This window comes from Leuciscus leuciscus (assembly GCF_965113295.1).
Source record: "Leuciscus leuciscus genome assembly, chromosome: 2".
Lineage (NCBI taxonomy): Eukaryota > Metazoa > Chordata > Actinopteri > Cypriniformes > Leuciscidae > Leuciscus > Leuciscus leuciscus.
Genome location: NC_138726.1, coordinates 52198718 through 52213342, shown reverse-complemented (window position 1 = coordinate 52213342; position 14625 = coordinate 52198718). Strand labels below are relative to the sequence as shown.

The following is a 14625-nucleotide window of genomic DNA, read 5'->3' as shown; positions in this document are numbered from 1 at the left end:
CCTATGCAAATCAAATGTGATAAACGAGTTAGGTAATTAATCTAAAAGTAGTCGGATTATATTACCTTGTCGTTACTATCTACATTTTTTGTCATGTAATTTGTGAAGGGTGTGGATTTGGGAATAAACTGCTGCTTCAATGTATATGTAATGAGTGATTATTATCAAGGTGTTCATCAATATTTTTCCTCTAGTTGAATGACTTCTCTAGGCTTGTGAGATTTTACTTTGTTATAAGTTACCAGTGTGATCACTGAAATGTTCTTTTCATGTATTCTCTAATGTCTGTATTTGATATCTGAATGCAGTGACAGTGCTTTGCTCATTCAGCCCGGCTTCCAGAAATGAAATATGGAAAGATGTTTTGTTTTGTTAAGAAAGGTCTTCAACGTGTGTCAATACATACATCTGTTTTTCGACTATAAGTCACAGGGGTCATATTGAAGTCTATAGTTTAAGGGAACTTTTCTCAGATAAAGCCTTACTTTCCACTTAGACTAAAGTGTAGCTCTCCTTCAGAGAAAGAACGCATTATCTTGATGTTTTGAGAGGACTCTCCTGTTTATAGTTAGAGCCTGGCCAAATCCAACCTTAGAAAAGCTGTGTGTCGGTGTGTGTGTTAGTCTTCTTGGTTACAGGTTAAGGAACCACTGGCATTATGGGAGACTGACTGAGTTGTTGTTCGGGACATGCTGGCACCCAGCAACACAAATCTGAGACCTGGAAGGTCACGACGTACCTAACTTCATGGTCCGAGTGTCAGCTGCCTAATCAATGGAGATATGCTTCAGTCTGTCTGTATATGTGTTGGAAAATTACTATATTTATCTGTTTCTTAGCCAATCAGAATACGAACTCCTGTGTGTGTGAGTCTTGAAGCTGAACTTCTGCTGATGAAACTGCAAACTATCTTCAGTAAATCTTTTCTTTCAATTTATTATAATTCTGACTCCGGGTCTTCATTCATCATATCTGGTGTTCTGGGTCTTGACTGTAAATCCCCTTACATTTGGAATCAGTAACTGACTACAATTTGTAAGTAATCTGCTCATGTTACTGTATAATGACAGCTGAGGTCCTGTTTAAACACACGGGATTATTACGGATCAATGTATATTTAAAAAATTATAATAATTATTACTTGTTTACTCACAAATAACTGCTTTAAAACCCAAGTCAAAGCCAAAAGCCATTTCTATTGTAGTTCAGAATCAGTTCTGGATGGGTGAACTAAATAAACTACTAAACACTGCTGTGAATTGCTCACTTGCAAACGTCTGAGATCCGGAGGTGGCCTCGGGAACACCTGGGGAGCTGAAGAGGAGAGCACAGGAGATTGAGGGAAACCTCAACAACAAAAATGCACAGTAATGTGGGTTGGAAAATATTTCTATTTAGTTTGGACTGATGTGTGTAACTAATAGGATTTTTTTTATATTAAGTTTTACCTTGCAGGCGTGGAACTTGAGGACAGCCGGTTCCCAAAGAGGGTGCTGTACTGAGGCGGTCCATCAGAGGGAGCTGTTGTAATGGCTACAAAAGTGTAAAAGGGCTTGTCAAAGCAAGAACATGTGATCCTGGATCACAAAACCAGTCAGTATTTGTGGAAATAGCCAAGTGGCAGACCCATACATTTGTAAGCGTCAAAATGATAGATTTTTAGGATATTAAGTAAAGATCATGTTCCATGAAGATATTTTGTAAATTTCCTACTGTAAATATATAAAACATTTATTTTTGTGAGTGAATGCTGCACTATCGCCAACATAAATGGAGAACTTTAAAGGCGATTTTCGTTTTTTTTGCACCCTCAGATTCCAGATTTTCAAATAGTATCTCGGCCAAACATTGTCCTATCCTAGCAAACCATACATCAACATCAATGGAAAGCTTATTTATTCAGCTTTCAGATGATGTATAAATCTCAATTTCAAAAAATTTACCCATGTGACTGGTTTTGTGGTGCAGAGACACATATGTAGATTTCAACCATGCAAGCAGAAATGCAACAAAGTTTTAAATTATTTTGAGATCTTTATCAACTAGCTTAATAGATATCCCCATAACCTACCTGTTACAGGTGTGTTGTCTGTGAACACTTTATCAAGCTGTGATAAGACTGCATACTTATCCTGAGTGACAGGGGGCGGAGCAACAGAACTGAGCGTGTTGTGGGCGTGGCTCAGACCCCCAAAATCCAAACTCATAGATTTAGGGAAGGCTCTGAACGCAGCTCCTCCCCCAGTTGACAGAGTGCGACCTAAACCAATCAGAGAGGCTGTCAGTGATTACGCTCTCAATGCTTTTCCAATCAGAGTTGCTATTGATATCTAAAGATCGTCATTTTGATTAATTGAAATAAAATCAAAGTTGAATTACTAAATATACTAAAACTGAAATAAATTTAGGCTAAATAGAAATATTAGCATGACTAAAATGTTAACCACAATTAAAATGTAAACTGAAAATATAGAAATAAAAGCTAATTCAAAATATAAAATACACTGCCCAGGAAACACAAAAAAGTCGCTGTTTGGATTTAAACAGGCAAATGCTTAAGAGTCTATGATTGGATCATTTTTACAGTGATTATTATGTTTCTAGCATGTTATATGTTTGGCAACAGCTCTTCTAACTCTAACTGATGAAGTGGGTAGCTTTTCATTTCTTAAACAACCATGCAGGAAGACACATGATAATATTCCAGGATGACGATGTCAAGTTTCATCAGGCTCAAATCGTGAAAAAAATATCTTCTGTGTTTAGCAGAAGAAACACATTTATAAGTCTGGAACAACTTGAGGACAAACTTGAAGAATTTTTGCGTATTGAACATTATTAATCATGTTAAATGATTACTAAACTTTAGGCAGCACTGGCCGGCCATCTGCTCCAAAAACCATGAAAAACACTCCAGCTTGAGACATTAAATATATTTACATTTTAGAAAACAGAAAAGAAGCAATAGTATAGAAACACAAATATTCTCCCATACTTGAAATGACTAGAATCAAATTCCATACTTTTCCATGTTCCTGTAGTAATATCCTTTATTGGTATTCCAGTGTATTCTACTAATAATTCTACACACTCTTTCACGCGTGAGCACAGACGAGCCACGAGCGATTTTCTAAATATACCTTTACTTTAAAGCCTGTTCCTTTTTCACTATCAAAGAGCAGATTGTGTCTCCTTGACCCGGCAGAGCTGTGATGTGTGTGTGCAGGACACATTCAGTATGGTTCTGTGACTTTAACACGGCACTGCTGGAATCTAGAGGCTCCGTCTGAAGCCACCGCAGCCAGAAACATCTCAAAATTGTTCAATTAAAATGTAAAATGATTTTGTAGCTCGTTTCAATTTAGATGCACTGGCTAATATAACACTCAAACATACTGAATAGTGCTTATCTTGCATTAAGTCTAGCTTGGTCATTTGATCTTGATCACTGGTTTATTGTTAACAGCGTTATTCCATGGGGGTTCAAGTCTCTGTACTGTCAAGCTTCTCTCTCTCTGACACACTCACGGCCCTCACACATACACTAACATTATATCTGCATTTTATTATTTCACTTTTGTTTCTGCCTGTCATGGCTGGCTCACTCAGCAATCCAGCCAGATGGCCTGAGGTAAAGCTGAAGTGTCTGCAGTGCACAATCACATATATATCGTTTATGCGACTTACCTAAAGTAAAGCTGTTTTTGAAAGTGCTACTTGCTGTGAAATAAAAGATAAATTGAAACTGTTATGGCTTAATAGTGAATCATAAAAAGAAAAATGCAGAAATTTTTATATAACATGGGATCCAACATTTTGTGAATCCAAATTAAAATGCTTCTGTTTTCCATTTAAAAAAAAACATTTTAATGCTAATTTTATAATGCCGGGCAACAATTAATCGTGATTAATCACATCCAAAATAAAAGTTTGTGTTTACATAATATATGTGTGTGTACTGTGTATAATTATTTTTGTATATATAAATACACATATGCATTTATATATTTAAAAAATATTTGCATGTATATACTGTATATATATTTATACATAATTTATATTACATATAAATATTTTATAAATAACAAATTTTTCTTAAATATATACATGCATGTGTGTGTATTTATATATACAAAAATAATTATACACATATATTATGTAAACACAAACTTTTATTCTGGATGCCCAGCACTAACATTTTATGATAAATTTAAGTAAAATTTCTTTATTTTTTTATTTTTAACAAAAAAAAAAAAAGTTACATAGTACACCTTTAAATATACTACTATTAAATGTACATCCAATCAAATTTACAAACTTCTTTGTTTTAAATATTTCATAAAAAACTTTATTTCCAGGATTAAACAAAAAGAAACCCCAGATTTTCAACGTGGACTTTTGGACCCCACTTTATATTTCATAGAAATGTATTTTATGTGACGGGCACAATATGTGTGTGTGTGTGTGTGTGTGTGTGTGTGTGTGTGTGTGTGTGTGTGTGTGTGTGTGTGTGTGTGTGTGTGTGTGTGTGTGTGTGTGTACCTGAAGGACGTGGAAGGGCTGGAAAGGAGGAGGGATGATTCTGGGGTCCCATTCCCGAAGAAATGATTCCCGGCCTCTGTCTCTCCACGCCACTTAACAATGTGTCTTAGACAGATGGAGAGAAACAGACAGAAAGGAGAGAAGAGGAAGAGAGAAAAGTAAAACATTTAAAGACTAAATCACAGTCTAATGATGACTCACGGTACAGTACGTCTGTGTTATTAATCAGGAGAGACCAGACAGAAGGAGGGGAAAGGAAAGGGAGAAGAAAAACAGATTGAGGTAAGGAGTGTTTGAAGGCTGTACCTTTAATGGGATGATCTCTGAAGCTCTGTGAGCGAGTCGGTCTGGCAGTGAACACTTCAGTACGGCTATCAGCCGGAGAGACCGCAGGAGCTCTGTCCCATATTGACAACTGGGACTGGGACTGGGACTGTGGGAATACACACACACACACACACACACACACACACACGCATTGAAAAATCAGATCACCACCCTCGATGTGACACATTTTTGGGGTGGTTTTCAGATCAGAGATGAAAGCTTGAACCAAAACCCTCTTTTCCTCTTCAGGCCTGAGCTCATAACAGTGAAATTACAGCTTTAATACTTCTTCACTGATACTAAGCCTATTTATATACTCGATTTCCTTTTGATGTATTTTCTCTTCCATTTATTTTAATAATAATACTACTAATTGTGTTGATTTAAGGGAAATTATACTTTTAAAACTTCACTGACACTAGGCCTATTTGTATACTCTATTTTACTTCTACAATCATTTGATGTCATTTTCATTTATACCACTACTAATAATAATAGTAATAATAATTATACTACTACTAATAATAATAATAATAGTAATAATAATTATACTACTACTACTAATAATAATAATAGTAATAATAATTTAGTTCTTTAAAGATGATAAATTACAGCTTTCAAACTTCTTCACTGACACCTATTAGAACCACCAAAGGAGGGAGAGCATTTTCACATTTGGCTCCAAAACTCTGGAATAGTCTTCCTGATACTGTTCGTTGCTCAGACTCGCTCTCCCAGTTTAAAACTAGATTAAAGTCGCATCTCTTCAGCCAGGCATTCATATAATCCTACAGTTCAAACTACAATCCGGCCTCTAGCTCATAAATGCCAGAGGAGAACTGGCCCCCGACTGAGCCTGGGTTCTCCCAAGGTTTTTTTTCCCTCCATTAGGTCACCTGATGGAGTTTTAGGACACCATTAGGTCACCTGATGGAGTTTTAGGACACCATTAGGTCACCTGATGGAGTTTTAGGACACCATTAGGTCACTTGATGGAGTTTTTCGGTTCCTTGCCACTGTTGCCTTTGGCTTGCTCAGTTGGGGATATTTTGGGGATATTTAATCTAATTTTATTAATCAATAAATTCCTCTTGAAACAAACTTTGTTGTATTATTTTAATTTAATACTGTGAAGCTGCTTTGATACAATCTGTATTGTGAAAAGCGCTATACAAATAAACTTGACTTGACACCTATTTTCCTCCTAAAATCCTTTGATGTCATTTTCATTTGTAATAATATTATAATAAGAATAAATAATAAGAAGAAGAACATACATCAAGGGATTGATAATACTATTTTCAGTCAAATAATAATAATAATAATAATTATTATTATTATTAAGAAATTACATCAAGGGATTAATTTTATTATTATTACTAATACCAGTCAGATAATAATAATATTATTATTGAGAAATTACATCAAGGGATTCATTTAATTATTATCACTACAATAAGTCTAATTATTATTATTATTATGTGACTGATAAATAAAAATATATTGTTATTACTATTATTATTATTATGATGCGACAACTAGAACAAAAACGTAGGCAGGACTGATAATAACACTAATAAAACCAATATAAAAAAAAACAAAAAACTCTCAATCTTTTCAAATCTCTTTTGTTCCTCACCAGTGTGCGAGTGGGCCGGGCCGTGGGGTTCAGAGGATGTCCCGGCGGAGGCTGGTTCTGCGCGGGCCCGTGTGGAGCTGGAACAGCCTGAACCCCCGGACCCCACGGCGACTCCACATCCCTGCGCATCTTGCTTTTAGAGAAATGCCTGGAAAAACAGACATTCTTTAACTTTCATCTACACACAATCCATTCGGTGCATGTCTTAATCATTTCGTTTGATCCAAACTGAGACCACACTCACCATTTCTTCCTCTCATATTTGTCCTGCAAGAACTCTTTCAGCTTCTGTGTGTCACGTGCATCAAAGCAGCCGTCTGTTTTGGGGTCAAAAGTGCAGAGCCAGGTCCTCCTTCCAACCTAACAACCCCATAAACCAAGAACACAGTTAATCACCCTTTTAAGCCTCATCAACTGTTACAAGCTAATCTTCATATTGCATAGAGTACTTTCTCAAAGGAGATGTTATGTAAAATTGATGTTGTGCGCCATCATTTAGAAAGCGTTTTGCATCGTTGGGGTTGTGTTTGCAATTAACTTAAAAGCTTTATTATTACTGAACATTAATAGTTAACGTAAGCATGTTTACATTAACAACAGATAGTGTGTGTTGCATTACAAGGAAACTGTGCGCTGTACATGATGTGTAAAAAAATGTAGACTGTGGCTCATGAACTCTGACATATTTTTGCATCGAATGAGCTTCGGTGCACATTAGCAGGCTCAGTTACACAATGTGAATTGTGGATTAGTGGCTATTTAGCCGTGTAGTTTTCATTTGTCGTTCACTTTAATGTCATCACTAGCATTGATATTAGCCATGCCAGTCTGTTCCTTCTCATACTCAACACACTTTACTGACAAGAGGAGAGGAGGAATGAGTCAGAAGAATTTTTTGCCAGTTACACAAGCATGGCGCCCACCCTCAGAGCATTCATTTGGCTTCAACTGCAATAAGCAAGAATCCTGTAGTGCCAATTGTGGGTGTGAATGTGAGTATGTGTGTGTTGGCTGGGGAGTGAAAGAGCAGCGTCTGTACTTGAACCCCATTCAGATTTGCTTACCAGAAAGGCAAGTTCAGTCACACACTCATGGGAAAAACGCAGTATATTACGAACTAAAAAACTATTTATTAAAACTCTATATTATGCCCACACACCAGCTTAACACAAGCTCTTGGTATCTAACTATCTAACATTTTCTCGAAGCACTACCAGGTCAAACTGCTTTTGTATTTTATATGATGGAAGCCATCAAATGCTTTTAGTCTAATCATTTCCACAGATGGAATAGGTAGTTTTGACAGACATACACGCAAGAAATACAGCCAAAAATAAACTGCAAAAGTGTATCCATTACACATGTGGTATTTTCTATTAATAGAATTCACGTTATGTTGCACATAAGGTTGTTGATAGGTAAAATGGGATATAATATATTTCTTTAATATGTTCAAGGTTTACTGGTTTAATTCTATTTTTGCTATCACTGTTATTCAATTTTAACAATATATTAAAGGCAAGAATTAAGGCAAAAAGGCGTCCAACCCGGTACTAGCGAGGTGTACCCAATAAAGTGGCCAGTGAGTGTATAGGCCTGTAGATTTAAATCATTTCATTTTTTCCTTCTTCAATGTTGAACCAAAATTGTTCGTGCTCTTTCTGACCTATTTTTTCCTTTTTTTTCCTTTAAGACTCCTATGCACGCCCTCTTCGCATGGGTAGCAGGACTGTGTTACGTTTACTTTGAGCTTTGAGTCACGGTTTATTTCAGGGGTCAGGAATTTTTACCATTATGATGGCAAAAAGCATGTTTCCCCATTGATCTCCATTCAAAAGTAACCCTTTGTAATTATGAACAGGGCTTGACATCAACACCCGTCACTCCTACTAGCCATTTTGGCAGGTTTAATTTTGAAATATCTGAAATAATAGACTAAGTGCAATGTATCGTTGTCAAAAAATATTGATTTTACGATACATATCGATACTGAAATATCTGAAACAATGCTCATTTTCCACAGAATAAATACAAAATACCAGCTGCGCTTTCTCGCTCTCTCATCTCTCCGACAGCGAGTTACACACAAACCCGCCTCTCCTCACTCATTCATTTCATTTGCTCTGGATGAATATTGTTGGTGTTACTGGGCTTGAATTACGGCGTGAGATTGCGCTTATTGCACATATTTTCATTTATTTCCGCAGATTTTGTGGTCACACCCAAAGTGTGCGTGCATAAACCCACCTCTCAGCACTACATTTTGTTATTTTTCGCTGCTTATTGCGCTTAAACAGTCAAATACACACAAAATAATGTCAAAATGCTGGTCTTGGTGAGAATTCACATAAACGCAGTCAGTAATGTTTTAAAGATACACCGCTCTACAGTAATTTGAAAGTGATTGCAGTACCAGTTTTGGCCACAATCTTACATACGGTTCTTTTAAGAAGTGAATGTAAACAGTTGAGAAAGAAAACGCATGTGTAACAGTATAATGGATCCGTGTGTCAGGTCTTAAAGTGACAGCAACCTAATATACCTGCTGTCAAATTATGAGACAATATAAAAAATATCTATAGGGCAGTTTTTCCCCATTGTATCGATGTCAAAATTGGGGCAAGTGAAAATGCTGAGTGGCTAGTAACTTTGGAAATCCAAGGAAGTCTGTAATTTGCAGAATAATACATAATGTGATACATACTATAAGCATGCAACATTTTAATCAGGCACCAAATAGCGTACCATTCGCTTTTGGGTCCAAAGGGGGGTAGAATTTTGCACAAGAAGAAAATTCAATTTCAGCACAGCATCGCTTATGTACTAGTCAGAGGTGGGAGTAAGTCACACATGTGCAAGTCACAAGTAAGTCTCAAGTCTTAACCTTCAAGTCTCAAGCAAGTCCGAGTCAATTTTGTGAAAAGCAAGTCAAGTCAAGTCAAGTCACTGCTTTATGTCAAGCAAGTCAAGTCAAGTCGTAGCTTGGGTCACAAGTCACTGGCAAGTCATACAAACGTTTGATGATTTCACTTAATTTATATATTAAAATAAGTAAAAACTACATAAGCTATGGACTATGGTTTTATTTGCAACATTTTTTTTTAAATATGCATTTCCACATACAGCTGAGTGGTTACCACAATAAAAAAATAAAAAAAATAAAAAATAAAAAAACTACATAGCCTAAAATGTAAATGTAACTGAAATTAGGCCAACATTAAAGCATGAAAAATAAATATGCCTCAAACATTGCACAAGACCATTAAAATGTATTAAACAATTCACAATTTAAGTATATGGTTCCTCAAACTGGCATCCCCTTTATGGAACATGAACACATCCCAACAAGTTAGATCTTTCCTTTTTAACAAAAGAATAACAAGAAAAAAACAGTAATAATTGAATTGACACAAAACTTACACCTGTCAATCAGGTGGACACAAAACTTACACCTGTCAATCAGGTTGATTGACTATTGTACATTATTAATCTGTGTGAGTGAATGATTTATTAATATTTGTGAATGAATGTGTGTGCATGTGTATGTGTGAAAAGTGTATTGTTTGCATGTCCATGGTTGTGTGTGTGTGTGTGTGTGTGTGTGTGTGTGTGTGAGAGTGTGTGAGAGAGAGAGAGAGAGAGAGAGAGAGAGAGAGAGGTGATTTGATTGAGTGTGATTGATTCATTAATATTTGTGAGTGAATGTGTGTGCGTGTGTATGAGTGAAGAGCATGTGTGCATGGTTGTGCTTGCAAGTTTGAATTTTTGTTTTGTGTATTTGTGTATGCATGGTTCGGTTCGAAAGTCTGTATGTTTTTTTTATTTGTGTGTAGGTGTCTTTTTACAATCTTTTAGTGGTATTAACTAGCGATTTCTTTTTACTTACTCTATGCCCTATATACTAGCGGTATAAGCTAAACAGTTTTTAGAGATAAAACTCTTTACATTCGATTATCATGAAAACAAATCCCAGAGAACGGTAGACTGTACCAATGCATTATTAATTATTATTAAATTACAGTTACATTTTTTTTGTATTTCTTTTAACATTCAAGTCAACCCTGGGATAGCAGACTATATTGGTGGCATATAACTAGACAGTACAAAGGGATGCATGCAGGTAAGAAAAACTGGAATATGGCATATTTTAACATATTTTAACCCAATTTTCATTTTCAAGAAAATATTTTTTCTCTGTGCTTTTGTATGTAATGGATTATTCAGATCATAAAAAAAATCATTAATCCAAGGCACTCTAATATTATAAAAAATATATATAGAAAGCCTTTATTTCATCATGGCTTTAATATTTTAAAATCAGGTGACAAGTACTTGCACAACTATGCGTTGTGGCTAATGAGCCTTTGTCAGGGTGTGTGACCAAAGCCCCTTTCACACAGAGATTCCGGAAAATACACGGCTAAAGTGACCCAAGGATTTGACCCGGGTTCGTTTGATTTAGGTTCATTCACACTGCCAGTGATTTTCCGGAATCAGAGATTGCGTTCACACACAACCCCTAAAGACATACAGGCCTGGTTTCACAGACAGGGCTTAGACTAAGCCAGGATTAGGCCTTGGTTCAATTAGGACATTTAAGTACCTTTTATAAATGTGCCTTAGAAAAAAACATTACTGATGTGTATGTTGAGACAAAACAATGACATTGACATATTATAAGATACGTCTGTGCAAGTTGCTTTCAGTTAAAACAGCCCAAACATGCATTTTAGTCTGGGACTAGTTTAAGCCTCGTCTGTGAAACCGGGGGGTAATGTCTTAGCAGCGTCTTAAGTTTGCTTATGAGCTGCGATCTCTCTCTCTCTCTCTCTCTCTCTCTCTCTCTCTCTCTCTCCACGCTTGTGCATTTTTTTTCTCTCTCTGATTCGATCATAAACTTGCGCATTACGTACCGTTTCACAGCTGGCGAACGATCCCGCGCTTCAGCGTCATCACTACGACACTGCATTATTACGGCTTTTGTTCACACAGCGCGCGTTCCTGCTGCGTCACGTGATTGTTGCGGTGCGTTCAAATACAGATATTTATTTTTAAAAAGACAAGTTATTTCGAGTCATTTACCTCAAGTCCGAGTCAAGTCTCAAGTCATGAATATCAAGTCAAAGTCAAGTCAAGTCTTTTATTAATATTTGTCAAGCAAGTCTCAAGTCCTAAAATTTGCGACTTAAGTCTGACTCGAGTCAAGTCATATGACTCGAGTCCCCCATCTCTGGTACTAGTAGACCTGTCACTCACCTCGTTGCCGTGGTTTTGCAAAAACTCCACTTCCTGTTGGGAGAAGGTTGTCATGGAAATAGACTTAACTCTATGGGGTGGGTTGAGCCCTCTCCTGAAACAGAAACAAACCCCAAGCAATGAAACGTTCAAGGGGTTCGCATTCATTTTTAATCGAAATAGCAGAAACGTGTGAGATAAATGATGCGGGATGTGGCAGGGCTGTGGTAACGATAGTAAGCTGCAAGAACCCTCTTGCAGCAATAAATTACAAAACAGTGAAGGAAGAGGGCTGCGTATTTTTCATCAGTGCTGGTGAGGAAACTGGTTCGTAAGTGAAGTGAAGTGCAAATTGAAGGGGGAAAAAAATCACACAATTCCTTTGCTGACATGCAAAAAAACACTCTTATATTAATGCCAAACCTGAAATCATGACGAAATGATACGTAACACAAGCGAAACTGTCTGGGACACGCCTGAAAACGACAAAGTAGTAGTAAATACCGAATATCTCGAATGTAAACACAACCAGACTCGCGCTGCATTGTAGCTACAGAGTTTGGTGAATGCTACTAATGAAATTCTTGACATAATCGCATGCAGTTGCATGTTTTCACTCACAGCATTCCAGAGCATGACGTGCACACGAAGCAGCCCACGGTGATGTCGATGTAAGTCACCCCGGGTTGGTTGCACTCGAAGCAGTGTTTGTTGACTCCCGCCTGGGCGAGCTCGCGAACCTTGCGCGCGCATATCTCCTGGTTGTCCCGGTGCTTTCTGTTCGACATGCTTCTTCTGGAGCCCTGTAGTCGAGCACACACACACACCCCCCTGGCCCTCAAGATGGTAATGGGGGAGCCGTTTTCTTTTCACTGTTGCCCACCGTCGCACTTTAATCCCCCCGCCGCCGTAGTGTTTCTCACGCGCGCATACTGAACGCGACTAAAGCCCTCATTATGCTTCTGCGTCAACTCCACGGCGTAGCTACGCCGTCACTCCAACGGCGTCGTGACCGTTTTATGGTTCTGCGTCGGGTTGCGTTGCATCGCGGTGCATTTCACCGCCAGAACGCTAGGGGGGTGGTGTGGTTCGCGAATCTCTTTCCTAGTTTGTTTTGGTTCCATGCGCCGGTTCCGCTTTTTCATTTCCGACAATGGCGAGCGAAAGAGAGAGAGTGTTGTTGCAGCTGGAGCTAATCAACGTTGAACAACAAATGATTTTATTGCAAATGTTTAATCGTAGAAGAAAAAGAAGACGTCAGCGAAGGTGGTCTGTACGACCAGTGCACGAAGACAGGGGAAGGATTGGCGAATTTGTTACGGTTGTTCGACCGCTGAGGGACTTGGACGAAGAAATGCACTTTAAGTATTTTCGGATGTCGAAAGGTCGATTTGACGATCTTGTTCATCGTTTAAAGCCGTTAATACAGCATCAGACTACACACAGTATGCCTATTGACCTCGCTCAGAGACTGGCAGTGACTTTAAAGATTTTATCTTCGGGTGCAAACCAACAGATCACCGGGTTGGGCTACAAAATGGGTGCGACCACGGTGTCCCGCATAGTATCGGAGGTCTGCAAAGCGCTGTGGACTGCGCTGCAGCCCGAATTTTTGCCCTGCCCTTCAACCAGCCAGTGGGAAGCTATTGCTTCAGATTTCTGGCGACTTTGGAACTTCCCAAACTGCGTTGGAAGCCTCGACGGGAAACATGTTAACTTGGTTAATTACTTGATATCCATGATGTACCCGTGAACATTGTATTGTAAATAAACAACAAACTTTTTTTCAAAACAAACATTGATTTGATTGATTGAAGTTTATTTCTAGCAACAACAAAAAAAAGAAAAGAATATATATAAATATATACATATACACTACCGGTCAAAAGTTTTAGATCGGTAAGATTTTTAATGTTTTTAAAAGAAGTCTCTTCTGCTCACCAAGGCTGTGTTTATTTGATTAAAAATACAAAGCAAAAACAGTATAATTGTGAAATATTATTACAATTTAAAACAGCTGTTTTCTATGTGACTATACAGTAAAGTGTAATTTATTCCTGTGATCAAAACTGAATTTTCAGAATCATTTCTCCTGTCTTCAGTGTCACAATGATGTATAATCTGACCAATCACAGCCCCTGCGGTCTGCGTCACCGCGACGCGTAGTTACAATTTTTTGGAGGTGCACGTCAAGCTACGGCGGAGGGGTCGCGTCGAGGTTCGCGTCGACGCAGAGGGGTCCGCGGGGGTACGCCGTCGATTCGACGCAGAAGCATAAAACAGGCTTAAGCGGCTGGTCGTCTTCTTCTCACGCGCTGATGAATTGCTTAGGCATGAACAGAGTCTTTACATGCGTAGTCTCTCGTGGTCACGACTGGACGGGAGTTTTACAACCGCCCTGTTTATTTATTCATTCCTGCGGTGTTCTCCTCTGGGCGCGGAGAAAATCCGATTCTTGTCATTGCTTTTCTTCGCTCTGCTGATTCTCTCCGCTCGCACCGTATCAAACCGCGCAGTCTCTGCTGTTGCGCACCCGTATTTCCTTCCAGGGATTCTGGGGGAGACTGCGAACAGAAACCTAGAGGAGGAGGACGGAGGCAACTGAGTACTACATGCCTCTGGAAAGCGAATAATGCGCGCGGGATAAGTAGGGACTAATCTGCTTACCAATATTTAGTTTGTGATGGCTGTGTGGTCATTATTTTGTGCTTATTTATTTCCAGTGTTACCCAGCAACGTGAGATTTTTATCTTGGACGCGAGTAGGGTTTTTTTCATTATTTTTTATCACGCCCCTCTATGACGTTTGAAATAAAAAATCGCTGTCCTCCGTGTGTTTATTAACTCTTTGCATGAAGCACACAGTTTTCCTCATGGACCACG

At 38.2% G+C, this 14625-nt stretch overlaps 1 protein-coding gene across 4 annotated transcripts in view; it reads right to left on the bottom strand.

Moving 5' to 3' along the window:
• Positions 1-13708, bottom strand: part of agfg2 (ArfGAP with FG repeats 2) — an 18482-nt gene extending 4774 nt beyond the window's left edge. The window contains exons 1-11 of one of the 4 annotated variants that reach the window (XM_082161259.1): positions 12365-13706; positions 12167-12219; positions 11765-11858; positions 6753-6868; positions 6509-6656; positions 4849-4975; positions 4543-4647; positions 3688-3720; positions 2072-2260; positions 1449-1533; positions 1268-1314 (exon numbers count right to left, since the gene is read on the bottom strand). In XM_082161259.1, coding sequence (XP_082017385.1) covers positions 1268-1314; positions 1449-1533; positions 2072-2260; positions 3688-3720; positions 4543-4647; positions 4849-4975; positions 6509-6656; positions 6753-6868; positions 11765-11858; positions 12167-12219; positions 12365-12496 — 1129 coding nt within the window. In that variant the 5' untranslated portion in view covers positions 12497-13706. Of the gene's footprint in view, positions 1-1267; positions 1315-1448; positions 1534-2071; positions 2261-3687; positions 3721-4542; positions 4648-4848; positions 4976-6508; positions 6657-6752; positions 6869-11764; positions 11859-12166; positions 12220-12364 lie in introns of all 4 variants that reach the window. The other 3 variants (XM_082161261.1, XM_082161260.1, XM_082161262.1) reach the window with 3 other exon arrangements.
• Positions 13709-14625: the final 917 nt, after the last annotated feature.